This window comes from Camelus ferus, chromosome X (genome assembly GCF_009834535.1).
Source record: "Camelus ferus isolate YT-003-E chromosome X, BCGSAC_Cfer_1.0, whole genome shotgun sequence".
NCBI lineage: Eukaryota > Metazoa > Chordata > Mammalia > Artiodactyla > Camelidae > Camelus > Camelus ferus.
Genome location: NC_045732.1, coordinates 62,549,360 through 62,577,328, shown reverse-complemented (window position 1 = coordinate 62,577,328; position 27,969 = coordinate 62,549,360). Strand labels below are relative to the sequence as shown.

The 27,969-nt window shown below is 37.5% G+C and overlaps 1 protein-coding gene across 1 annotated transcript in view; it reads right to left on the bottom strand.

The window, feature by feature from the left end:
- DIAPH2 (diaphanous related formin 2) overlaps window positions 1–27,969 on the bottom strand; it is a 780,329-nt gene that overhangs the window by 720,065 nt on the left and 32,295 nt on the right. The window contains exons 2-3 of the mRNA XM_032474690.1: window positions 10,960–10,992; window positions 8,267–8,443 (exon numbers count right to left, since the gene is read on the bottom strand). Of these exons, the coding sequence (XP_032330581.1) occupies window positions 8,267–8,443; window positions 10,960–10,992 (210 nt within the window). The remainder of the gene's footprint in view (window positions 1–8,266; window positions 8,444–10,959; window positions 10,993–27,969) is intronic.

Here is a 27,969-nt window from a genome sequence, read left to right as displayed (position 1 = left end):
TTTTTTTCCCCCGCATTTACACCTTACATTCTGCTATATCACCTCCACCCGAACATATGCTACTTGATGGTAGAGATTTTCGTTGAGTTGTTCTCTGCTCTCTCTCCCCCTCTTCTGAGCTCGGAAAGGTACTTGTATGTAGAAGACACTGGAACTTGATGAACTAAACCATGCAAACTCTGAGAACACTTTAATGCGAAAAAATAAAAGCTAAAAATTCAGAAGTGACACTGGGTTCCATAGTATATTCGGATCTTTGTTTCCTCCCTGAGCCCCTGTTCTGGGTGAAGTACCCACAGTAGTGGGTTCACAGCTGTCCTACTATCATGGAAATCCCATGTTCAGTTGCTTGTCTCCATAACTAAACTCGGAGCTCTGGGGGGGGATGGCAGGAACTGCATTAACGTCTGCACCCCCAGCACGTAGCACACGACCTGGCACACTGCACGTATCCGTACCTCACTGTGGAAATCCATTCATGGTCCCCCAGCCCAAAAATCACTAGCAGACTTTTCAAACAGAAAAAAATATCTTGGAAAGCATTTCTATGTATAAATCAAGAACAGAGGCAATGAATTGCGAAGGTTATCAGCTACAGTCAAAGAAGATTTGCAAACCTAGTTCCTTTAATTCCTCTTCCTGGGACTCCTATCCTACCAGTCCCTCAGTTGTGGACCTTTGGTGAGAATTATATCTTGGAAGGAAATTTAAAAGTGACCCAGATTTAGTTACCTTTGAGACCTCTCTACGGAGTAAGCTTTGCTCCTCTTTCATATGCTTTTCTTAGGAGTCTGTGTAAGAAAATAAAATGACTAGAAATGATGCTGGTAATCTCAGTCTAATGATATGGAGTAAGGATACTGGAAATATAAGAAATGGAAAGTATGCTATCTAGATAATTTTGAAGGATCTAGTCACTTCCGCAAACTATTTCCATGCCTTATTATAGATTTTAGGACTTATTTTACCATTAACTTATTTTATGGTAACTTAACCATTAATTAAAATTACTTAGGCTGAGAACACTAAAAGGTTCTCATCCAAGCTAACCAACACCTCAAAGACAGGTGTTGGGTGAGAAAGCAAGTCACGGTAGCGGTCACGGGAAAATGACCACAGCACCTGGAGCGCAGACTCAAACAGGCTCTCGAAACTGATGAAAGGCAAAGGTGAGCGAACAAAATGAAAAGCTTTGTAATTATTTATAAGAGTTCTACCAGATGGAATATGGGATAGAAAATTTAGCATTTATTGCATATGACTGTACTATCATTAAATTATGCCAAAAATGCAAAATATATTAATTGCTGAAGAGAAACAAAGTTTAAAACATCACATTTGCATGTGGAATCATATACTAAACATTGCCTTTGTTTATTGTTTTTGTTCTTGCTTTTTAAATTTTTCTTCTTTTTTGTTTTGTTTGCTTGCTTTTGGGGGGGGGGTAGATAATTTGGTTTATTTATTTATTTTTAATGGAGGTACTGGGGATAGAATCCAGGACCTTGTGCACGCTAAGCACGCGCTCTACCACTGAGCTATACCCTCCCCGCTTATACACTGCCTTTAATAACTGAAGTTGAAGTGCGCCTAGAAATCAATCATAAATCACCACTAGCCTCATCTTTTTATACAAACTATTCAATTACCTATATTAGAACACAGTCCTTATTGACATATCTATGTGACTCTACTTTGACCAATGTAAGAGGGACCTCCACTCAAAAGACCCCTGTGCTAGCTAAAAGAAAATAAATTCCAATTTGAACTTCCAAGACTTCTCTATGTTTACTTTTTAAGCTTAAAATGGAAATCCCCTATCCCCTCCCCTCCAAATAAAGAACAGCTGCATACAAAAAAACAGTAATATTCAAAAGGAAATGCCAGTGTCCAGACACATCTTTCTCCTTGCTCTAATCGCATTAATTCAGTTTAGATAAAAACGAGTTATCACTATTAAACATTTAATAGGCCTTAAGCAGTATGGTCCATGTACAAAAACCAGTTCAGTTATTCTCAGTAAGCTATGATACCTAAAATGTTGAACAGTTATTCAATTACAGCATTATTAATTTCCTTATATTTGAAGTAGAAGAGAAGCAATAGTTCACCAGTCCTGATTAGAGACAATACAAAATGTCTCTAATTTACATAAGAAAAGCTACAAATATGAACCTCATTCAAATTTGGATTTGGGGTTCAAGGTCATATGCAATATTGTGATAGTTCAGTCATCTTTTAAAGCTACCTCCCCCAAAAGTGTGGCATCAGTATTGTTGTTTTGGTCCTACTAGTTTTCCCCACTTGGGGAAGATTTGAAAACATGACTCTGGGCAGAGGAGGGGACAGGAATCGTAACGAGCAAGTATAATTTACCCCATGCAGGTCATTATAAAAATCATATAAAAACAAGTGGGTTTTTTTTTTTTCCTTCTTGAAAGTTTTAATGAAAGAACCACTTTCTAATTTTCAGTTAATAGGCAGTGACCATACTCCAGTACAACATTCAGTTTTATAAACTACCAAAGACACACTGCTAATAGTGTGTGCTTCATAAAATCAGCAATCATCGAAAAGTTTCAAATTGGGAGTTTCATATCTGTCAGCAATAGCCATTGATACTATTACTCAGCAGAACTGTCTATACTTGTTTCATTGAGTATCCACTACATGAAAAGTGACATATCAATGCACAGAGCAGATGTCAGCATCCGTGGAATGTCAGTAATCTACTAGCCCACTAGGAAAGGAAAAACCTAACTGCTTGATCTTTCAGGTAACTGGACTCATTCTAGGATTTTACTTTGCTATCAAGAGTCAAGTCATTGTTTACATGAGCTGTTAAGAGTCAAATAAAGGTTATAGTAATCAAATAAAGGAATTAATACTTTTTAAAAACTGTTCTGTAGTAATTTCAGACTGAGTCCAATAATCCCCCATGATTTACATCTACAAGCCTGTGCAATGGAAACTGCCATTGACAGATGTGATCCTCAGGTGTAACAAGAGTTTCAACAATCAGAGTGACAGAGGATTATACTTGACTATTGCCTTTCATCATTTAAGCTTTTCACTAAGAGTTTCACCAAAATATATCATTTATTACCCAGAAAGTCCAAATAATAAATTGTATTAGCTATTTTATGGTAATTTATTTCTTGCCAAGCATCTCGTATACTACTACTGTGTATAATGTTGTGCTATTTTATGCAATTATTTAAAATGTTTTACCTTTCAGGGTATGTTATCCTAAAACACACGTATGGTATTTAGGCCCAATGGCCTAAACATTTGTAGTTCTGTGAAGTCTAAAAAGCCTGGTAACAGGAATAGCACAAAAAAGGATGAAAGACAAGAGAAACAAGACTGTCATAACAGCTATCAAGAAGGACAAGAACATCTATTACATTACTTGTAGAATGAAGATCACCTACAAAGAATGAAATAAAAAAGGGAAATTTTGTATCGGGAAATCAACTTCTGAGTTGTACAAACAGAATGACTTAAGTGTCTTCTCTCAATCAACTTTGAAAATGGCATTTTAACAGCTTTCCATTACTAAACTGTGGGCCTCTTTCTTTTCAGCGGATGCTCTGCAAAAAAGCAATAACTTCTAAAAACACAACTTTCCATCATCAATAGGAAACATCCATCCCAAGCTGGCTTTACCTGCTAGGCAAAGTATCTCAGAGTTACCTTCTATTTCCACTGAGTACATGTACAGGGAAAATGTATTAATTTTATATTTATAACTTAAATGAAACATTATTAAAGATAGAGTTTACCAAAACGCCATTATTTTAGATTTTTATGTACCTAAATTTAAGTTCCAGGTCAGCCCCTTACTAGCTTAGGCAAGTTACAGAACCAATTTCGCTAGCCTCTCTCTAAGCCTTAATTTTCTTATCTGCAAAACGGAGTATAACTATGTTGCCTACTTTGCGGCACGGTGGCAAGCATCAACTGAAATAATACGTGTAAACTGTTTAGTTACATGCTGGGGCCCATAAGTGTACAGTAAATGAAAGCTATGACAATTCATAAAATAACTTGCTCACTTACACTGATTACAGTCAAACTAAAGATAATAAAGAAAAGATATAACGTTCAATGCACAAGTAGAGTTCTCTCAAAGAAGAGATACAACTTTTAATAAGTTTGTTATTGATCTTCTGTTGTTACTTTTAAGCAAACCATATTTCTCTGATTTCCTCTTCTAACATTCCCATGGAAGGAAAAATTCTCAGTAGGCAAAATGTATGAATCCACAAGCAAATCTCTTTAAAAACATAACACACTGAAAGAGGAAAGTGGCAATTTTATGATGAAACATTAGAATTAATATCAAACCAAAAAAAAATTGTCAAAGGTTTGAAAACATTGTAAATGCTGTACACAAACTGAAAAAACTTCAAACTGCCAGGAATCATTTTTGCTATAATCGCATAAAAGACATGTGTGACTGAAGTAGAGGAAGATAACCAAGAGGTCAAGTGGGGATCAGACCATACAGGGCCTCACAGGCTTTTGTACAAGGATACTGGCTTCTGTATCCTGAGTGAAATGGGGAGCCATGGTAGAGATTTGAGAGGCCACATGACATGACACTGTTCAGGTTTTTAATGGGTCATATTTCTGTGTTGGGAATATACTGTAGTGGGTCATGGTGGAAGCAGGGAGACCAATGAGGAACTGTATTTGTCCTGATAGTTCTACCACTACTGTAGCAGCCCAGGTGAGACTTCAACCAAGGTGGACCAGTGAAGGTGGTGAGAAATGGTCACCTGTTGCAAGTACCTTACTTTGAAGGGAGAGTTTATGGGTTTCCTAATGAATTGAATGCACATTGTGAGAGAGAGGTCAAGCACAATTCCTAAGTTAGGAGCCTGACTACCTGGACAGATATACCATCAACTGAGAAGACACCGGGAGGAGCAGGGGTAGGGGAGATCAGCAGTTCAGTTCTGGATATGTTACTTTTGAGAAGTCTATTGACCATCAAAGGGAGAGATGTTGATTCTGAAGTTTGATTATGAGAGTCTGGCGTTCAGACACAAGGAAGTAGCCGGAGATAAATTTGAGAACTTTGAGCATACAAGTGGAATTTAAAGCCATAGTATTGGTTGCAATCACCAAAGAAGATGGTGCAGACAGAGAAGAGATGTCCGAGGGCTGATCCCTGGGTCTCTCCAATAATCAAAGATTGAGGACATAAAAAGGAATCAGAAAATAAGATTGAAAAGAAGCAGCCTAAAAGGTAGGGGGAAAACCCTATCGATGTCAGGCTCGGGAGGGGAAGAGGGGGAAGGATTAAGGATTTCAAATTGGAAAGAATAACCAACTGCATCAAATGCTAATAGGTGAGTTAAGATGAGCACTGAGAACTGGACATGGGACTCGGCAGCATGGAAATCTTTAGCAACCCTGATGAGAGCCATTTTTATGGAATGGTGGGATCGAAGCCTGGCTACGGTGAGTTCAAGAGAGAAAATTAGAAGAGAGAAATCAGAAGCAGTGAATATAAACGAAATTATTAGGAGGTGTTCTGCTTCAATGGAGAGTAAAAATAGAGCGGGAGCTGGTAAGAGAGATAAGGTCGTGACAAGGTTTTGTAAAATGAGACAGCATGTTTGTACGCTGCTGGGAATGGCAGAAGAGAGGAAAAAATTATTGGAGCAAGGTCCTCGAGTAGGGGCAAAGGAATGGAACCTTGTACACAAATGGAAGGATTGGAAGATGAAGACTTCATCTATGGTGACAGGTAGCAAGACAAACTGTGTGACTGCACATACTCAAACTTAGGTAGACGTGGTGGTGGGGGTCTGTGGAAGTTACTTCTGATCGCTTCCATTTACTCAGTAAATTAAGCAGCAAAGTCAGGCAGAGCATAAAGATGGGGAAGAGTTCTGAGGATTGAGCAGCAAAGTAAAGGTGTGAAACAGTCATCTGGAAGTATGGTGGCGACAATGGAGTGGGGACATAGAAAATGACTGTCTGAAAACAGAAGGGCCTCCTTGGGGCTTTGGAGAGGGAAGTAAAAAACTAGAGAGGGATGTGGTCTAAAGCAGGGCATGAGCAGCTGGAGGACAACTGAGGAAACAGATGTACGAGTCCTTGCAAACGCACAACCGGTGGGATTTGGAAAGCAATTGGAAGTGACTGAGAAAACGACTAGAATGGAAGATGGCCTGCCCACGGCAAGCTCAGTGAACTGGAGGATGGCAATGCCACCAATGAACTCAAAGACCTACTTTAATACTGCAAAAATCAGTAACCAGTTGGTCAGCAGATTCAAGGAGTCAGTATAATTTGAGTGAAGTGTGAGTGAAGAGAAGAGTTGAAAAGATAAAAAGTCAGATTAGTGTCAAAGAATATTTCTGTTTCTGTTGTTGATTTTGGGTGATTAAGATCAAACAACCAAGTGGCAAACTGAGGGGCAGTCTAGGTGATCAGGAAATACTGGCAATTGAAGACAGAATAGAGCTTTATTTGATAAAGGAAGGGAACACAACAAGCATTTATGAAAGTAGTTTTACAGAAAGCTTTATGCTAGGCTCTATTCTAGGAATAACATCTCCTTTAATCTTAAAAATAACCATATGAGGTAGACCCTCTTATACCTTGGTTACAGTCACAGAAAATAAAGTTTACAGAGGATCTACAACCTTCACAGGGTCATGTGAGTAATGCCAGAACCAGAACTCAAACCCAACTCTGAATGACCCCAGAGTCCAACCTCTTAATCACTACATAAACATGCCCTGTGAAATTAAGGGCCTGCAAAAGGTAACATAGGTTGTTTAGCTTCCGAGAAGAATTTCAGAGCTAAAGATCTCAGAGGTGGAATCATTCCAAAGAATGACACAGTCCAAGGTGTAGTCATGCCTATAATTAGCTAAATACATAGATGCAAAGGTCAGAGTTGAGAAAACCAAGGAACTAAGGGCAAAAATGTGATGACACTGTTATCAACCTAATAGTTGAAGTCACCAAAATGAATGGCAAGAGAAAAATCCAAAGGACAGCCAGATGCTATTGTCACCAAGGTCTGTCATCAGATAATAGACTTTATAAGAGAAAAAGTTGCTGAAAAGTTGTTTCAAAGAACACAGTATAGAAGGAGCAACAGGAAAAAGGGACTCGGAGGAAGGGCTGAAGAGAGTGGGCATCTCAGGACTTGTGTCAAGAGAAAAGCTAGATGCCAGCTCTGGCTAAACAGAAGGAATATTAAAGGAAAAGTTTAAAGTTAAAGGGAATTTGTTTGTATTCATTCAACAACTTTCAACAAACAGTGGGAGTCAGGAAGGAGTGGTAACAAGATCCTCCATAATGGGCAGAGTAGAAGGGTCTACATTTTCAGTATTCTTAACCTTTTATTTTGGTATGGGGAAAATCTTTGAAATTCTTATGGACCTTAACTCAAAATAAATAGACATTCACCAAAAAAAAAATCTACCATGATAAGTAGAAGAGAATTAGAAATTAATGAATCATGAATCAGTACCTCCACTTCTGTCAAGCAAACCAACGCAATATGGCCCGATGCCTGATCTTTCCCCTCTCTTACCACAAACTGCAGAATAATCAAAGTATTATATTTAGTAGCTAATAAAAGAAATAATCTAGACCACAAGCTATAAAATATAAGAATGCTAGAAAATATAGGTTGCATGCCTGCTGATAATAGAACAAATTTGGAGGAATTATTAATTCTTCTGTCCTCTCAACTGTTGTTTTTTTTTTTTTTTAAACACTCTGCCCTCCCAACTTTATTTCCTATTCCCAGTAAGATACATTGTGGTGTTTACAGAAAAGTGGACTTGGGCCCATTTTGCTTTCCAGAAACAAGAACACAAATTAGGTAGTTAAAAAACTGATTCAAAGAGAGGGTAGCTCAGTGCAGAGTGCATGCTTAGCATGCACGAGGTCCTAGGTTCTACCCCCAGTACCTCTATTAAAAAATAATAAAATTGTTAAAAAAAAAAAAAAACCCAAGACAAAAGAAAAACCAGATTCAGTGTGCCAGAGAAGAGACTACTGAATACTAGAGAACAAAAATAAGTAAGACAGCCCCTGCTTTTAGGAGGTCATAGTGGAAGAGATAGACAGGTTTTAGCTCAAAAAACCAGATCCTCTTGAAAATCGTTATGTTGTACCAACAAGTTTCTGGTCTCTCCTTTATGTGATATAAATACACTCACTTAGAACCCACTGCTAATCTGGGCACATGCATTTTAAAACAACAAAATTAGAGGGTCTAACTTACCATCATTTTTTCAAAGAGATCCAGGACTTCCTTTTCTGTTAAATTCAAAGATCGTTCATCATACAATGGCTGAGCCGCTGGTAACTCACTCATTGCAACTTGAGAATCAATAGGATGTTGAATAAGAGGTTTTTCTTTTTTGACGGTAGATTTTCTAAAACTTGTAATTCGGTCACGCTGCAAACAGAAAAAAATAAGAAGCCTTAAGGAAGTGATCAAGAATCATGGACATGAAGAACTGAAACATCAAAATGGCACTTAGTATGATACAGATCTTTACTGTCTTTTGACAAAATGTTATTTTAAACAGCAAGCTCCAGTTAGAGATTGTACTATTTCAAAGCCTTGAGGTAGTTTTTCAGCCTCAGAAGCTGGGGAGTCGGGGGTTGCAAAGTATCCCTCAGAAGGAAAACTTAGCCCCTTGTCATTTGTTTTGCACAGTAAGTAGGTGAGAAAAGCCTGGCCTCAAAGTCATGTGGTCAATTGAGGGAGAATGTGTGTTTGGCAGCAACTTTCGAACTATGGAGAAAAAAGAAAGGAAAAGACAGAATATCCAGTTCTAAGGGGGAAATTATAGTAAGGTTTCTCTTCTTCAAAGTGCCAAAAGACTTGTGACAAGTATCTGTGAATACTATGTCAGCGCAGTGGCAGAGTATAATGTTTAAGAGCACGGACTCTGCAGCCAGACCACCTGGGTCTGAATGTGCCATTTACTAGGTGAGTAACCCTGTGCGAATCACGTGGTCTCTCGATGTCTAAAATAGTGGTAATGAGTTAATGTACGAGGACGGAAGGGAGGCAAGAGAGAGAAAGAGAAAGCAAGCAAGAACGTTATTAAGAGATTTAAATAAGTTATATGTTGAGTGTACTTAGCTGCTATTTATTACTATTGCTGTTGTCATTATTATTATTATTACGCCACCTTTTTCTTCCCTAAAAAGTGGGATCAAAAAGGAAGCACAACAAAATTTAAAACATTACCTTTTCCATTTACTGGAAATATAACAGAAACAGAAATGTTTTATTCCTACAAACACTATTATGAATAACTTATTATTTTATGGATATTGACTTGGAACCATTGATTCCATGTACAATCTCTAATAATTAGCTTGCGAATTCACATCAAGTGAGTTAATGACTCCAGCTGCATAGAGTCAGGCCATTCTGTTTTAAACTACAGGAACATTGGACATCAAAAATTAGTAATGACCATAAAACTGAATACAGCTCAGTTTTATTCTGGTTTCTGTTAGGAAGCACATGCATACTGTCAGCTCACGTTAAACAAGCGGACGTGTTAGATATGAGGACAGTGCATCGTCACTGTTATGTTACCAAGTCCTTATAAATCACCTCAACAATACAAAAAAATCACAGAAGTTCTTACCACAATTATGTACATTTCTGTTGCCCCCATTAAAAGGACATACCTTTTATTTTGATTCAAAGTACACTTTTTTTCCCTAAAAGGTGTACTTTGAAAGAACTATGAGCAGTTTTAAGCAGCTTATTTAGGATTACAAAAATGATCTTAGTACATGGTTGCTTACAAAGAGATTATATAAATCATAGTATTTTAGAGCTGGGAAGAAACTTGAAAATCATCTGTACCAACTCATTTTGCAGAAAAAGTGACCCGCTAAATTCACGAGTCCCTGGTTCCTAGCCCAGTGTTCACGTGAAGATTCGTTTCCTCAAATCATCCTCTATATTTTCAAATTTTCTTTTGAATTTGAATTTCTTTGAGGAAAATTAAGTTAGATTAGATATGTAGTATATTTTCAAACAACTCAAGAAAAAATATAAAGCAATCCCAAATAAGCTGAGTACATAACCAAGAGTCAAATTTCACTAATAGATATGGTGGACATAAAAGCATTTAAATATGCAATCGGCCATTAAATGAACATATCTCTGTTCCTTTCCTTTCATATCACTTAATATTTACTTTTGCACTGCTAGCTTTTTTACTGAGTAGCATTATTTACATATATATTTGATTTTCCACTACGCCCTTCACTTCAACCTAGAAAACTGACTTTTGCTTTCAGCTCTATCTTGATAAGAAAAAGTTAAGCCATACACTTTCACTTCCTTAAATACAAACAATACTCTACATTTTTTGTAGATTGGTAATGTCGCAAAGAAAAAAAAAAAAGACACTGCTTAAAATACCATTTTTTAAAAGTTTAGCTATAAAAGGGCACATTTAAATTTTAAGCCCATAACTTTTAATCAGTTTTACGATGATAGACTCACCTCAAAAATACTTGAGGAATTTAAATTTAATAGCACATTTCTAACATAATGAACTTAACTTCCTTTCTATTTGAAATTAATTTCATTCACTATTAATATTAATGTGTAACAGATTCAGAGTCAATTTACATGGCTATTGAGAAAGGAAACATTTGTGTTTTCCAGAGCTAGATTTTACATAGATTTTTTGAAATTGGTTGAGGTATATATCAGGGCAATAATATCAAAATTTTGTTGAGATCTCGTACAACTGTTTATGTTAATATTCAAAACACGAGAAGTCACTCTATTGGCATTTCTTCAATCTACTGTACTTTGTAAACATCCAGACATTTTACATCTTACATATATCAATGCTTTAATGTCCACCCACTTTAATAAAAAGGCAACATGCATAAGTAATGTAATAACATGCTAATAATCCACCTTACCACGTCATCTGCCAAAGTTTTTATTTGAATGTTCTATTAAAACCAAAAGAAAAAAAATACCTGTCAGATAAGAGAAATTCACCGATCCAACAAGAAAATAATTGAATGATTCTTGTTTATTTTATCAACTAAAAGTAGTCAAAAAGAATTCGAAAGTTAAATATACAAAGACATACATTCTTTACAAAAGAAAAAAACAATTTTAAGGATTAAAAATGAAGGTTTGGTGGAGAGGGGTGTCTGTTTTTGAAGATGGCTCCCAAGGTCCCAAAGTCAGATTTGGATCAGACATCACTACCAGTGTTCAAACGTGAGAAAAGATACAGCAAAGTCATAAGCCCTATCAAGATTTTTCAAAGTTACAGCATGAATAATCATATTTTTAAGACATATAATTTTTTTAAAAACATGAACATAGGGAAAATGTCATATTTAATAGTAATGAAATATAATGAAAGAGCTCAGTCTAGAACTCAGTTGCATCTGATAGATACTTAAGGATCACCTTTATAAATATTCTAGATAAAATGGAACTTACTAATTCTGTTAATATATGCCCATTTCTCAAAAAACGCCAAAACTTTTTTTTTTTTGCATGTGGTTTTTCTACTTCTAATGCTGAGAATCTTTGGAAATGGTATATCCCAGTTAATAGACTACAGTAGTTAATAAAACAACCACATAGCATATAGGGGCACCAATATTTGCAGGATTGAGTACTGCAATATTGAAGTAAGCAAAACAAACAGCTAACAACTTAGTCATCTTCCAAGATTCAGAAGATACTTCAAGATCTGACAATAACATACGCTCAGCATGAAAGCAGTTATTACTATGTTATAAGTATGTTGAACTATGTTCAAGTGCTAGTTAAGAGATGTGATTAGGAAAAAAATCAGATTTTTTTAAACTGCCTGTTAGGAACTGAAATTAACCCTTCTGCCACATCCTATACATTTATTTCCTACAACAGAAGCTGAATGACGTACATCATGCATGCTCAAATCCCTTTTTACTAAGAAAAATATGGTCTTCTCACTGGTGGGGAGAATTCCATGAAGAGTTTTAAGTGAGAATTATTTGGTCTCAGGGTCTTATAAAATTGTCTTCAAATACCACCAACCAAATGCCATTAAAGATCATCCTCCCCTCAGTCAGTGGGGACAAATATACTATTATATGTAGAGTTCTTGCCCTACTTTCAATCCATCAGTTCCCTCAGGGATCTACACTTCTATATCTTTGTACTATGTCTTCATCTCATCCTGCTAACACAAACCCCAATCAATCTTTATTGCCTAGAAAAAAGAAAAGGAGGGGATTATTTATATCAGAACTGAAGCCATTTTAATAGAGATCAATTTACCCTAGGACTATCTCTACCTGATAATTTCTCTTTAATTTTCCCAGTGGGGTACAGAAACCCGTTCCATGCACAATGCAAGCTTTGACATTTCCTATAATGTAAAACCAGAGTGAGAAATGTCAAAGTCTCAAAACTGCCTCAACTACCCTGCTACCATCCAGATATGTACCTGTCCCCTGTGTTATTATCAGACAGATTATACAGTTCTTCAAGCAACCCCTGCTTTTCTTTCCTTCCCATCCTTTGGGATTATAAACTCAGGATTGGAAACACACCTTCAAAGTGAGAATGTAAATGTAGGGAAAATAGGATTCGATTTAGTCAAATTCTCTAAGTTAAGGTACTCATATGTCTAGAATGCTTTAAATCTGTATCTCAATTGAATATATGCTGAGAGTTTAACCATGGGGGACAGAAACCAAAAAAAAAAGTACTGCTAGCAATATTTCCACCTTGTCTTATATGAAGAGATGAGTTTTCTTCTCTTCTCCCATCCTTACTCTTTTTTTTTTTAAATAAACATATTTTTGGTCCATATTAAATCCCACAGTATAGGGTTAGACACTATTGAAGTCACATGAAATTTGAAATTATCTGGTGAAAACCTCTCAGTTTATGAATGATGAAACTGAAGCTTGAAGAGGCTTGGTGACCTGCCCAAAGATCACAGAACTGGTTGTCAGTAGATACTAATTCTTAGTCAAAATACAGCATCTTTAGTTGGTGTAATCAAGCTGTAGCCTGTTAGTGTTGAATTACTGAATTGAACCAGTTCAAGGTAATCTCAAATTCATAGATACCCCAATCACCATCAGTTTCGCTTTCCTTTGGGTAACTGCCTTTTGCCATCATTACCGGGGTGGCGGGGAGGTCAAGCATCACCCCAAAGAGCATTCCCCTGGCAACCACAGTCCTTCCCTAATGCATCTTCCATATCATCTACTGAACTCACTTTGACCAATATACACTAATGTTCTTCAAGTAGCTATTCTTCATATATAAACTATATATAAATTTAGATTCCATGCTCTTTCATAATTCTTAAATTTTACCTTCCTCATTTTACCTTAATACCACCACAAATATAAGAATCAGAGCTCTTCTCTCAGTTTTCTAGGTGGGGAATAGGAGGGAAAATGTAGTAGGAAAAAGTGGGTACATAATTAATAACCCAGTGGAAACACTACATGAGCACAAAAGAGGCAAACTGTTGTCAGAGAGGGACAAGACAGACTTTCAAAAAGGAGGGTGACATTTATGTTAATGATGCCATCTGCATTCCACTTATCCGGTTTCACGACTTCCATGTCACCTTGGTCTCCTCCCTCTCCTTAATTCCCGACAGCCAAGAAGCTGTCAAGTTCCATGATGATCTTTCTGCAGTTTCTTATTTGTTCCCACACAAACCATCTCAGTTTAGATTCTAATCACTGTCAAGAGCCTCCGAATAATTACCTCTACTATGATTCTCTCCTCATTGCCGAAGTCATCTTTTTAAAGCAAAGATCTGGTTCAAGCCACCATCACATCATCTCTTACCTCGAAAAAAACCTCCTAACCTCTCTCCCTGCTTCCACCTCTACCCTGCTAGAGTTCATTCTGAACACGCCGACAAAGTGACACTGTTAAAACTAAAGTCAGATGGTGTCACTACGCTGCTCAAAACTTTTCAATGGCGCTCTATCCTCACTCTGAGTGAAAGCCAAAAATCCTGACAATGGCCAGCAAGGCCCTATGTTGCTGCACGCTCTCCCTGTCCCTCTGACCTCATCTCCTGCTACAGTCTCTTTCAGTCACTCAACTCCAGGAACACCAACCACCTCACTGTTCCCCACCAATGCAATAAGCCATCTCCCCTCTGCCTGGAATGCTCTCTTCCATTAGCCAGATGGCTTTCTCCATCACTGACTGCCTCCCCTTGCAAGTTTCTGCTCAGCGGGACCTACCCTGTCCACCCTATGTAAGTGCAAACACCCACCTCCTCCACACACTCCTGACCTGCTTTTCCATGCTCTACTTTTCCTTTTTTCCATAGCACATAGCACTTACCACATTCTAGCATAATCTGTAATTTTTTTTGGTCTGTTTCGCCCATTGAAAATGTGAGCTCCATGAGAATAGAGATTTTCATCTGTTTGGTTCATGCATGTACCCCTAATGACTAGAGTAGTGCTTGGCACACAGAACTCAGTAACAATCATGACTATCACATGCCCATTTGGATTCACTGGCTCCTGGGTACCTACTGAATAAAGATTAGCATCCTTAATATGGCATTCAAAGCCCTGCATTACTCAGCCCTAGGCTATCTTCTACTTCTTCCCTCATGATCAACATGCTATGGGAAAAATGGAAATCCTTTCCCATTGCATTCCTCATTACGTCCAGTTTGTGCACCCGCTGGAAATGCCCACCCAGCTAGACATGCTTCTATTTCCAGAGCTTCCCTTGAGTTTAAAGTTTGGTTATTAATAAACCAAATGTGGAACCCTGGTCAAAAACGGAGAATTATGCTTTGTTTAGTGTCTTCTTACTTTTTTCCCCCTCAAAAGGCATCTTCAAGAATGATAGAGCACTTGAAGACATAGGAAATTATTTTCACATAAGAAATGATCTGAATGATTTGTGATAGAGAACCATAAAGAAAAACACTCTCTTTATGATTTCTTGATGTATAAGTTTCACTCAACTCCAGAGAGTATATCCTGGATAACTATGCACATTTGACTGATACAGATATTTTCTTGTAGATTTCCGTCATGAAAAAAATCTACTTTCATAAATTTTTTTTTGATACTATTACTTAGAACTCTTCTTTATCACTGTTCAGGAAAAAAAAAAGAGACAAATGTAGTCTACTGGAAAGGAAAATCTTTAAGGACATTTGAAGAGTTTGAGTTGGAGAAGGGGCAATTTGGGGCCACTGCACAGTAAAAATATGTTGAAATTATTGTGTAAATTACACTTAAATTCTCTGCAATAGAAAATAAATGATTTCTGCCATACAACTATGTTTATACATTATTCAAACAAAAAGGTTCAAGAGGAGAATAATGACAAAACCACCACGAACAAGGAAAAAGTTCAGAGAGCTGTAAAGAGCTTTCTTTGACAAGATTAAAACACAGTCATTTTTATGTGAACTGACCTTTAAAACATATTTTCAAATGGCTGTATTAAGATACATTCTCATTTATAATGATGTTCTACAGGGACAAGCTCTCCAGTTTTGTCTGGATGTAATTTGTCTAGGTGCACGCAGCTGTCCCTCACACCACTTGCAAGCCAACGTTATGGATTTTACTCCTGTGTACAAATTATAGAGCTACTTATGGAGCTAAAACAGAAAAAAAAAAAAACAAAAAAGCAAAATGACCCCCAAAATGTTTATTAGAGTCACACCCTTGAATTAAAAGCACTAATTAAAGTCATTTTAGTACATTTTTATTGTGCAAATATAACGATAATGGTCATTAGGGTGAGGGCATATTACGCCAATAAGTACAGTGACCGTATATTTTCATTAAAATCAACTCTGGAAAAGCAATACGCTTTTGAATTAGTTCAAGCAATTAGAGTTTATTAAACTTCACTTATGATCAGTTATATTAAATATAACTTACTACAGTACTATATGAGTACTGCATAATTATAAAAGTTTCACTCCAGTCTCAGTCCCTTAAGAATAAGAAAAATGGCTGATTTACTTATAAACTCTAAATGCTGAAGTTCTGATTGAAATGCAGGAGTCATTATTGCAAGAAAATTAAGTTTTAATTCTCTCAATCAGGCAGAAATTAACAAAAACAGCAAGATGTAAAGATTCAGCTCTCTTCTGGCTAATGTTACATGGCAATACAATGTTTTATAAATATCTTGCAATTACTCTAGTACCACAGAAATTGGACAACTAAATTGCATATAATTCAAAAGTCTTACCATCAACTCAAGAACTTTGCCACACTATTCGACTATTTTCTTCTCTTTTAGAGAAAGCAAGTAAGTTGACCATCACAATGAAGATGAAGGCCCAGTTATTTACCCAGCTTAAGTTTCTTGCTCTCTAAGAAGGACCAGGGCAGTATGTTCCAGATAAGCATGTTCAATTCCATTGAACAAATATTTGAGCATCTACTATGCACCTGTTCAGTGCTGGGCACTAGGAATACAATGATAAGCAAGATAAGTATGTGCTCTTCCTTTATGGGGGTTTTAGTCTAATTGAAGACCCAATGAAGGAAAGAACAATCACAACAGAGAAATTCCGAGAGCGCTGATCAGGTGGTACTCTATCATCACCTCCACATACTTTCTAAGTAAGAAGGGCCTTTAAGAAAGGCCATCCATCTCAACCACTGATCCAGGGTTTGAAATCTCTGGGTGGCATCCCTGACCAATACTTTCTCAGATCAGCAGCGGTCACAGAAGGAAGTAGTTATTCTTCAAAGGGGTGCCTTCCAACTTTTCAGATCCTGGATTCACTCTGAACTTTACAAATCAGTAAGACCAATCAAGACAATTCAAGACTATTTCACCACCTGGCAACCAAGCTGAACATTCTGTTCAAGCATTCAAATACTTTACTATAAAGACTGCTTTAGTTGAGCACCTCTCCACTGTGTTTGTTTCACCAAGAAAGCTATATGTAATCTGATTTTATAACTGAGATCAATGTAGACAGAGGTTTGATTCTAAGAAGATAGGAAGAAAACAAATTTGGGCTTTCAAAATCACTGAACTATTACTGCCTGCATTTAAAATTACTCCAAAACGTGCTTTCATTTCCTTTCTAACAGTAAAGGTCATTTCCTGACACTCACATGTCACTGTACTCTTCCACCACCATGAGCACTTACAAATAGATGATAGATTAACTGGCACTGTGCTAGGCACTGGGATTTAAAGAGACGTGGGCCTGCCCTCAAAGGGCAAAATCCTAGCAGTTGAGAAGATGAAGTTACAGGCATTAAGTTCCAATTCTCCACCTTACTTTGCTATTGTAAGCATGTCAAATTGTCCATCTCATCATTTTAACAGAACAATACTTTTCTATTTTTGTAACCAAACGGACATCATCTCAGAAGTACTGTCAAATCAAAAGCCTCGAATTTTAACACACACCACCTCCACCCCCTTGCAGAGTACTTGGCTATTACAAATCAAATTTCCACAATTTTTGCGACAAGAAAAAACTTCCTTCTGGGATTTGCTTCTCAAGATGTTCTTTCAATATAAAGAACAAAATGTGTATCTACCAGAAATCAGAAATGACATCACAGCATTGGGCTTCCTTTTTCTTCATGAAGCAGAAGACCATGTTAGTTCACTGGATAAGTTTCAGAAATCTGTCACAACAAGTTCTGCTCAAGCTTAAATTAATTGTCTTGCCATGAACTTCAATCTTTAACTGCCAAGAGCTACAGGAATCCAGCTGTCTCTTCTGTGTAACGAAAACGTTCAGTGTTAAGGACTGGGGTGAAGCCTTCAAGAAACGTATGTTTGCCGCTTAGGTCTTAAAAAACATTCACACTAATGAGTTCGAGGAAGTACCTGAATTAATCAGAAACGATTGCAGGAATCATCCAGGTTTTTCTGAGTAGTAATCGTAACTGAGCAGGACCCTTATGGAGCTTTCCTGGGACAGACCCCTCCCCCATATCCTCTGCTGCAGCTCCTCTCTGAAGTAGCCAGATAATAGTATCTCATGTATATTTCCTGAGTTTTTCAGATGCTAAAAACCACCACCAAAGGGAATAAATTAACTACTTGATGATGGAGAGCACCTGGCCCCCAGACCTTCTGGCGCCTAGGGGTTGATAGTGTTGACCGCCCTGTTACCTCACCGTCAACCAACCAGAGGACTGTGCAGGAGCTGATCACATATCCTGGGACACCCCTCCCTCAGCTGGCTTTTAAAAATGCTCAGCTGAAACCCTTCTGGGGCACGAGCCACCCTGTCCTCCTTGCTCGGCCCTGCAGTAAACCTTTCTCTGCTCCAGACTCTGACATTTCGGTTTGTTTGGCCCCACTTAGCATCAGGCACGTGAACTTGCATTCAGTAACATAACTTCTTCTGCCAGTACTAAACCATTTCCAATGGGAACACTGTTGGGACATGAAAGTTCTTTCTTATCCTATGACTAAAAAGCAACAGAAATGAAAAGAAAGCTAGCTTTACCCAGCACAGTACTTTGTACATAAAAGATACTCTTAGATCAATGAGTTAGCCAAGTGGGGCTCAATATTTAATAACTAAATTTTTACCTTCTGCTTTTTTTAAAAAAATAAAATAAAAAAAAAAAAGATGTCCCAACCAAACATTAATGTTTGGAAACCCATCGTATGCTCAACACTTTGTGGCACAGAGAAGTTTAAGATATGATTCTGCCCTTAAGGCACTGATGATCTAACCAGGGAGTGAAAAGTAACCACGCAGGAGACGCTGAGGTATGCTGCTCTTCCTCCACCACAGGCACCATCACATGTCCTGTCTTTTTGTCTTCCCAGCACGAACCACTGCCTGAAGTTGTCTGGTTCACTAGCTATTTACTTATCTGTGCTCTAGTTTCCAGAACACAAGTTCCCTTAACAGCACAGCCCTTCATTTACCTGTCAATCACTTGTGGATCTCTAACATTTAGAACAGTAGCTGGCACACAGTATCTGCTCAAAAATTTGGTGAATAAATGAATTTAAGTACAACAGGAATTCAGAGAAGAAATAAATACAGCTTCAGTAAGAAACTATAAAGAACTGTGCCCTAATTGCTGGGTAGGATGTCAATAGCCAGAAAGAGGGGAAGAAAAGGAAGTGAGACAGGGAGCAGTGTTAACACTTCACTTTACTTTAAGGAAGCAGCCTTATGAAATAAAGGGTTCAAGTTGGAGGGGATGAAATTTTGACTATGTAGGGTGGTATGGATGAGAAATATCGCCTGCCGGATCACTAGACACAGGATGTTAAGCCAGCAGCCACAGCAGCCACCCGCTACGGTGCACCCTGAGGGGATTCAGGATGGAGAAAAGCAGGACACTGACCCTAGATAGTTCAGGTGCTTATCAAAAGAGAGATTTCAATGAGCCCAAACTCTTGCATCTTCCCATACACAGAAAAGCACTAGATGCATTAACTTGAGATGTCTGGTGTTCTTTAACTAACAGTCATCTTTTGATGTTCTGACTACCTGGTTTTTACTGCAAAACTCCTTTATATCCTGGCTTCTCCCTCACCTCTTCAGAGCAGTTGCTCAGAGGAGTCTGAGAGGCTGTGTTCTGGGCTTACGTCCTCAGAAAATCCACCAAATAAAACATAATTCTCAACTTTTAAGTTGTGTATTTTTTTCAGATGATAGTGGGGACAGATTAAAGACAGTCTTGAAAACCACAAGGCACAGTCCAGACTAAGTCTGACAATCACTGAGGGTCCTTATGATTTCCTGATTTGGAGAGAGACATGAAGATGGTATTTTACAAAGATGACTTGGGGTGGTACAGGTCCACAATCACTTATCTGAAACCCTTGAAGCCAGATGTGTTTTGGAATTCAGAGTGATTCATAATTTAGAAAGGAATATGGCATGTGTACCATATATTACAAAACACACCCAGCAGGATCTGGGGTAGCACCCTAAATCAAATGCATTCAAGGTTAGCAGGGAAACATAGATGATACTCCACAAAACAGGGTAAGTAAAGATTATATACCACCTCAAGGCAAGTTGGGTTTCGTGGCCTAATGACAAAATTCTGTTTTCAGAGCTTTCAGATTTTAGAATTTCAGAGAAGGGTTGTAAACTGTAATATTCTGGATAGATTGAGGAAGGAATCAAAGGCTAAAAAGGTGGCTTGCAGAGATCAGCAAGTTTGATCTATTCTACCTAAAGACTAGCGACCATTTACTGAGCACTTATTACATGCCATACACTATGCGAAGAGCTTCACGTGCAGTGCCTCGTTTGAATCCTCACAGCAATCCTATGATACAGGAATTCACTGTCCTATTTCGCAGGTCAGGAAATCAAGGTTTGCAGTCATTAAGTCATTTGCCTAAATGCACAAAGATAATAAATCACATAGTTAGGATTAACATTTAGGTCTGAGTAGAATCCAAACTCTAAAACCTCCCTCTACAGTCTGAAATCTGTCTGCAAGTGTCTTCATCAGATGTAATAATACTGGTTAGAGTTCAAGTTCTTTTTCACACTTGGTCTTGCCATGTATATACTCTGGTCAGCTTCGAGCGCTCAACCCCATGCCCCCACCTTCTTCATCTGACCTTCTCCTGCTCATCCTTCCTGGTCTCAGTTGAGCTTGAGTTGGTCCTTTTGTAACACATTCCAATGATTAAATTATAATTCCCTATGAGTGCCAGTCTTCCTTGCTATACTGTGAACTCACTGCAGTAAGGACTAGGCCTCTCTTGGTCCCTACTGTAGCCTCAGTTTTTTGCACTGTTTCTAACACAAAGTTGCACTCAAACCTGTCATAATTTACTGCATTGGACATGCAAACAGAGGGGAGGGAGAGAGAGAGAGAGACACAGATCTAGTTGTGAGGTGATCAGAGCTTAGACTAGGATGGTAGCCACAGGAATAGAGAAAAAGCAGTTACTATATATAATTTTGTTTAAAATTATGCTTATTACTGAAGCAACGGTACCCAGACATATGATTGTTGTCTGTATTCACTAGAGTAATTTAATATCTGTTGTTGTGATTACTATCTTTATAACACACAAATAACCTCTAAATGGCTATCATTATCACTCTGGAGATATTTCACCTCACAATGACTTGCTGGGTATCGACCTCAAGTAGCCTTTATAAATAACCACATCATTTAGTTTTCTGATGTAGCTGTAAAATTAATCCAACAAAACAAAATAATTCACTCCTCTAAAGATTCCAGAGTAGGGCTCACCCAAAACTGAAAATTACAACTGAGTTGCAAATAAGGTATTATTACAACATACTTTTTGTAGGAAAAGATACATAAGAGTCAACCAACAATTTAAGTTAATTTCACTGTTAGTACTTTTAACTAATATTCTTGAAATTGCAAACAATTCTCAATTCAGGAGCAGGTTGTCATCTAAAAGTTCGTTTGTTCGGCAGTTGTTTAGCTCCTGGAACACAGGTTTCCAAAGGTGCAACTAGTAAAAATGGTTTCCAGAGTGAAAGTGGACAACCTTCTCCCCAAAATAAAACTAGTTTACGTGGACTCATACAGGAAGGACATTCAAAATAACTAATTGTAGCAAATATATAACATTTTTAAACATAAGCAAAGCGTTATTATTATTTGGTAGACAAAAAAAAAAGATTTAAAATTTCAGAAAACTTCAAAAGGCTCTTTCAAAGAATTTTGGATTAACAAAAAATTATTAAATTTGGTAACCTTCAATTTTTTCCCCATTAACTTCAGGCTCTGTGCTGAGTAGTAATCACCCCTTTAAAGCTTCTGTCCTATAGTGTTCCTTAAATCGTTTTTAACTTGGTTTCAATTTAGGTAAGGAATCCCATCTGAAGATAGTGACAGAAATTCTGCCAAAATTAAGATAACACATTGCAGAAAATTTTCATTTATGTCACCATGTTTTAAAAATACTATCATAACAATTTATCAAGTAGTTTGAAATTCTTGACTTTTTTATGATTTTACGGAAAGCAACAATTCTATTAGTGTTTATTCTGATAGACTTCAAATTTTTTCCACTCTAACAGTGTTTTTCACAATGGAGTCTTCACATATTCTAATTAACTGAGGTGCAGTTAAGAACTACAAATATACCAGCAAGTATACTTAGCCCTGAAGCCTTGTATGCAACAATTTTATCAACTACAATATAAAAAATTATCTGTATGTCCCTTTGCCTGAAAAATTATGGGCAACCCAAGAACTAACATAATGGCCCTTAGACACGTACAGGTCAAACAGATAATTCAGACTTTCTTCTTTTTTTTCAATATTGCAACATCACAGACATTTTTCAGTCAAAAGATTTTGATGTGAAAAACATTTTTTTTTCCTTTTCACCTAGACTTTAAGACAACGGTCGTGTCTCCTGTCCATCAATATATATAGATCAGACGCTGTGTAAAGCTGGAAAATGATGGGCTATTAACATCTTATACAATTTTTTGACTTTGCTGATACCAACAAAGGCTTCTGAGCAGCAAAATCAAGTTCTTTCCTGGGGGGGTCCTAAAATCAGTAAGAGACACATATACATCTCTGCATGTAATACTCCAGCCATCTTAAACTTGCTAGTAACACTCAGACTGTGAAAGGTACTCTTTGATAAAACAGAGAAAGTCCAAGTTATACAGGCTAAATTTGAGAAGTTCTGAACTCATTTTAATAGCATTTGTTCAAATTTCTATTTTCCTCACTGCTGAGTAATTTGGTTTCATAACAGGTTAGCCAATTAGGGATTGGGAAGGTTGAGAAACGTTACTATGCAACTGACAGAAAGATTTATAATCAGTAGATCACTGATTATAAATAAAGATGTGCTTCAACATTTATAGAATTTCACTTACTGTACTGTCATGAGTTCTAGCCCCAAATTAATGTGCCAGCATCAGAATCTTCCCTGAGTTCTCTTTAAGTACCATTCTATTTGCTAACAATGTACTACTTATTTTAAACAAAAGTACTTATTGAATGGCCATAATCAATACTATTGAAGTTTTGGACACACCTGGGCCCTTTAGAGCCCTGTTGCAACACAGGGACTCAGTTCTGCTACTATATTTTGTTAACAAAGTTCTCAATGATGGTTGAATTCCCAATTCAGTTTACAGATTTATTTAATCTGTAATACACTCCCAAGGTTAGCAGTAGCAGTATCATTCCAACTGCATCCTCCTTGGAAACACTTTCTGTAGAAAATACACATTTTAACTCAGGATGTGAAAAACTTGGTTTTCCCTTTCTGCAGGCAGGGCTGGCTACCCTAGCCATGGGTCATAAGGGGGCAGGAGAGAGACAATTGGCCACTTATTTCAGTATAAGGGTTTAGAGAGTAACACCGGAGGGGATCAAGCTCCTGGGGTGTCTTAACCAAGAAACAGAGAGCAATATACACCCCTTCCATTAGAAAAAAATTGTCCTGGGATCTAAATCGCTTCGTAAAGACTGCCTCTAGAGTACTTACAGTGAATCTGTGCAAGCGTTTAAGTACAAAAAATAGCTAAGCAACCAGGATTTACTGTACAGCACAGGGAACTACATTCAGTATCTTGTAATAACCCATAATGGAAGACGATCTGAAAAAATACATATATATATACATATATATATATATACACACACACACACACGTGTATGAATTACTTTGCTATATACCTGAAACTAACAATATTGTAAATCAACTATATATCAATTTTAAAAAATAAAAATAAAATTTTAAAAATTTTAAAAAGAGTTTAAGTACAAACTTGATCTACCAAGTTGAAAGTCTCCCCATTTTCAGGTATCCATTGAGCTCTGACCATCTCAAACTTCACAAACTATACACAAGTGCCTTCCTAGCTGAGTTTTTACATAGTGATCATTTCTTTTAGGAAGGTACTAGCATGACCTGCTCCCTCTCTAGTAATACCACAGTATAATGTGTTAAGAGAGGCATTTTCTTTCACGTGAAATGCAGAAATGAAACTTTATGTAGGCCCAAGGCTACCGACAGTGACTAAATATGAACATGGAACCCACAGATATGGAAACGGTGGCAAAGTTTTAAAACTCAAAAGGCAATGAAGCATGGTGTCTGTTAACGGTCACCAGCAATGTTGAGTGCTTTCCTCAGCTAGAGTATGCTTTAAAGAACCTGGAAACATCACAAAAGTGATACATTTATTGCTTAATTCCTGGCAAGTATCTTTCTTGATGTCATGCCCAACGTCTTAGTTCAAACCTTGATTATAGCACTTATCACAGGACATAATTTCCCATTAGAGAGTATGAATTTCCTAAGGTAGGGATTGGTTCTTAGACAGGTTGTGGGTGTGTTATATAAATGGGTAAAAGATGGCCTCTGTATATTGTCCCTATGTTGCCTACTTCTTTACAGCAGCTAAGACCCATTAAAAGCCCACAGGTGCCAAACTCAAATTTCTACACATCCAATTGTTTTAAATATAAACCCAATAAGCAGATTTTCAGCCCTTACAGCTTGACTGGTTTGCATGCAGTGTCAAACTGCACCCAGTTTCTGCCAAAGATAAAATGACCCCTGTAGCTATAAAAGACCTCCATCGCTGTTGTCCTCTGGAGCTCTCTGACCCAAAAACTCCCCATCGTGCTGCTGAATGACGCCATCTATAGGCACATATGCTCCGTCTCCAATCCTCCTCACCTCCAGGTGCTCCCTTGCCCTCCTCCCCTTCTGGACAGTGACCTCCTGCTGTTGTCTCTGGAAGGTCTCAAGTTATGATGGGCTTCCCCCACATGCAAATCTGTCAAAGCATCACCCAAAGAAAGCTCAGGGTGTACTACAGTCATCTCATGGTCCTACCTTCTTTTCCTTGATCAGCCCCCAAATCCCTCAAACTCACTATGTGATACTTAGCTAATGGGCCTTGGAGCAGCTTCACATTTATCGAGTAAACTACTGGAAGCTGGTAATTTCTCAATTTAAATAGGATCTCCCTCAGGTTGAATAATAGCCCTTTCCCACCAGTGGAACAGCCCATCACATAAAGAACCTCTGAGACAGAACATTGGCGGACACAAAGCTGAAATGGTAGGAGAGGAGAAGGGATAGGTAGCCATAATATGAATGCCAACAACTAAAGTGTAATTATAATTATCATTTATCGAGGGTTAACTATGTTCCAGGTACCACACTAACTAAGCATTTTTACATATACTTTAAGATTCAGTTTATGTAACAAGCCTTAGGGTGTATTCCATTATTTATTCCCATTTGACAGATGGGGAATCTGAGGCTCATAGATATAATGTAACTGAATCCTGGTTTATAAATGTTAAAGGATGGAAGATAATCCAGATTTGTTAAGCTCCGAAGTCAATGCTCTTAAACAATATCCCATATCAAAGAAATAAGAGCACCTAAGAACTCAACAACAGCTAAAGAAATACCAGTAGCCAAAGAAAAAACAGGACTGATCTTTCAAAAAGAGAGCATATATATATATATATGTGTTTACAGCCAATTCAGCCAGAGGGCGAGAGGGTGGGGGGTTAGGAAGTTAGTAAGAAAAGAGAATATAGAAGAATTTTTAAACCAAGAAGATAAATCTACAGAGAAAAATTCAGATTAGGAGAGAATTAACATCACCCCCCTCAAAAAAGTGAAATTAACAGTCAACCTTCAAAATATAGTCATGACACTTACCTAAACATATTCTAAGAAATATCTGTAATCTCTATGGATTCCACGGACCATCCAGACTAGCTGGTTAAGTTTACCCACATCCCTGAGGCCAACAAAAAATGTGTATGTGCTAAGGGGTGAGGGGATCATTCAGGAAGGAACTGTTATATATACACGCCCCTGGAACCTAAATATTCAGAGGCCATGGGGGTTTGTTGGAAAGTGACCTCTCCCTCGCCCCAGTTAACTGGTTGCTTGTTAGGTGGAGGAATAAAATAATAAGAAACAAATAGGAAGTTGATTTTAAAAATCAATGTTTAAATATATTTGAACTACAAAATTTAATCTGAATTTTTATAAAAACACAAAGCAGAAACCAAACAAAGGGACATATGGGTCTCTTTTCCTCTTCTGGGATATATGGCTTCAAATTCTATCTCCTAATTAAACTACTACAGTTCATAGAGCAATATTTACATACTGAGTCTATTACTGCTCTAGCTAGACAGCAATGAGTCCAAGAAATGCAATGGATGGAAGAAGAGAGGGGGAGGCATTGTGAGGGAGAGGGAGGGACAGGGAGGAAGGATTGGAAATAAATGAGATTCTCTTTTAATTGTCAAATTGTAGAGGCGACTATCTAACAAGGAATGGCATGAATCAATCATTTGTATACTAAAAAGAAAAAACAAAACAAAAAGAAAGTTAGGCTTAAAGAGAGAACATCTCTACTATTACTACTACTAATTAAGATTCACTGAGCACCTACTATGTGCCAGGCACTATTCTTAGTGCTTTGCTTTAATTAATTAATCCCCACAACAAACCTGTAAAGTAGGTATTACTCTTACCCCTGCTGTACTAATTAGAAACTCGAGGGACACAGAAGTTGAACAAAACCATTTCATAACATTCTCTGACCTATAAGCAGCACTGCCATGCCAGCTCACAAAATACCTTCACAGAGTAATTAGCAAGCACGGGACTGCGGTATGGTGTGATTTATCATCGTACAGATGGCGGCATCTTACCATATTCGACAGTTCCCTTGGGTGAAAACCAAGGGATGTTTTTAAACTGACATCTTAGGTCATTTACATAGTTTACCTTCAGAATTTGAGCAAGAGCTGTGGAGCACAAAGGTCACACGCCTCCCTGATCACTCACATGAACTCAGCTTGTATGACTTCGCTTGTACACAAAAGCTATTGAATTTATTTTCTGACTCCAATCAGACACAGACCTTTTCAGGTGTTCATTAGTCAGCACTTGACTAACCAACTGTAAAACACAAATAGTCAGTAAGCGACAAAATGCACACTCTAGTGAGCACATACGAGAAGATTTTTCCCATGGTGTTTGCGTTTAAAAAATATAGAAGGAAAATTTCATGAAATATATGTTAATGATCTCTGTAAGAGGAATTCTCATCTTGGATTTATATTAAAAATGTTTATTCTCTTTATTTAAATTACTTGAAAAAAAATTAGGTACTCCCATCTTACATAATAAGCCCTACAACAGAGATTAAAACTCTTCCCAGTTTCTGCTTTCATCCACCTAAATTCAGTTTCAGCAACATACAAAATGAGCACTTAACTTAATCCCTCAAGGACTTGACAATTGGAACGTAAGCTTTGGAGACAGTCAACAATAAAGAATTCATTCTTTCACCTAGCTTTGTTAAACAGATGCTTCCCTTGAATTTCAGAAAGAAGGTAGAACCACAAACTTAACAGTCTTACTAAGTGGAATCAGGAGGAGGGAAACTGGTATAAAATGAGATCATGTGTCTAATATGCTACTAATCCCTACATCCATCACATTTGAACTAAATCATAATAGGGTACAGTTTCAAGGGAGGGGGAAAAACCTGGAACTGAAAACAAATCAGAAAGGAGTGGTTTGTTGCAAGCCCTCCAGAAGTACATTTATCACAAGTAAAATCTGTCAAACTGATGGGAAATTTTCTACCAAAATCCACGTTGATGTGACCATAGAGCACAAATGTAACATTTGCTCTCAGTGAACAGAGACTTGGATTTTTTTCCTCCTTCTCTTCTCCCTGTCAACATGACCAATGAGAATGTTCCCGCTTAAGGAATATGCGACGTTACACTAACAAAATAATCCCTAAATTATATTATGTATTTAAAACATTCTAAAAAGGTTTTATCTGAATGTTTACAATAATCAAGGATGAAAATAAATATTGTGTGAGAGGCAAAACTTAAATGGCTACCTAGTGGACAGACTGAGAAATATGCTCTCAATCTCTCTGAGTATAAGTGATAAACTGTAAGGTT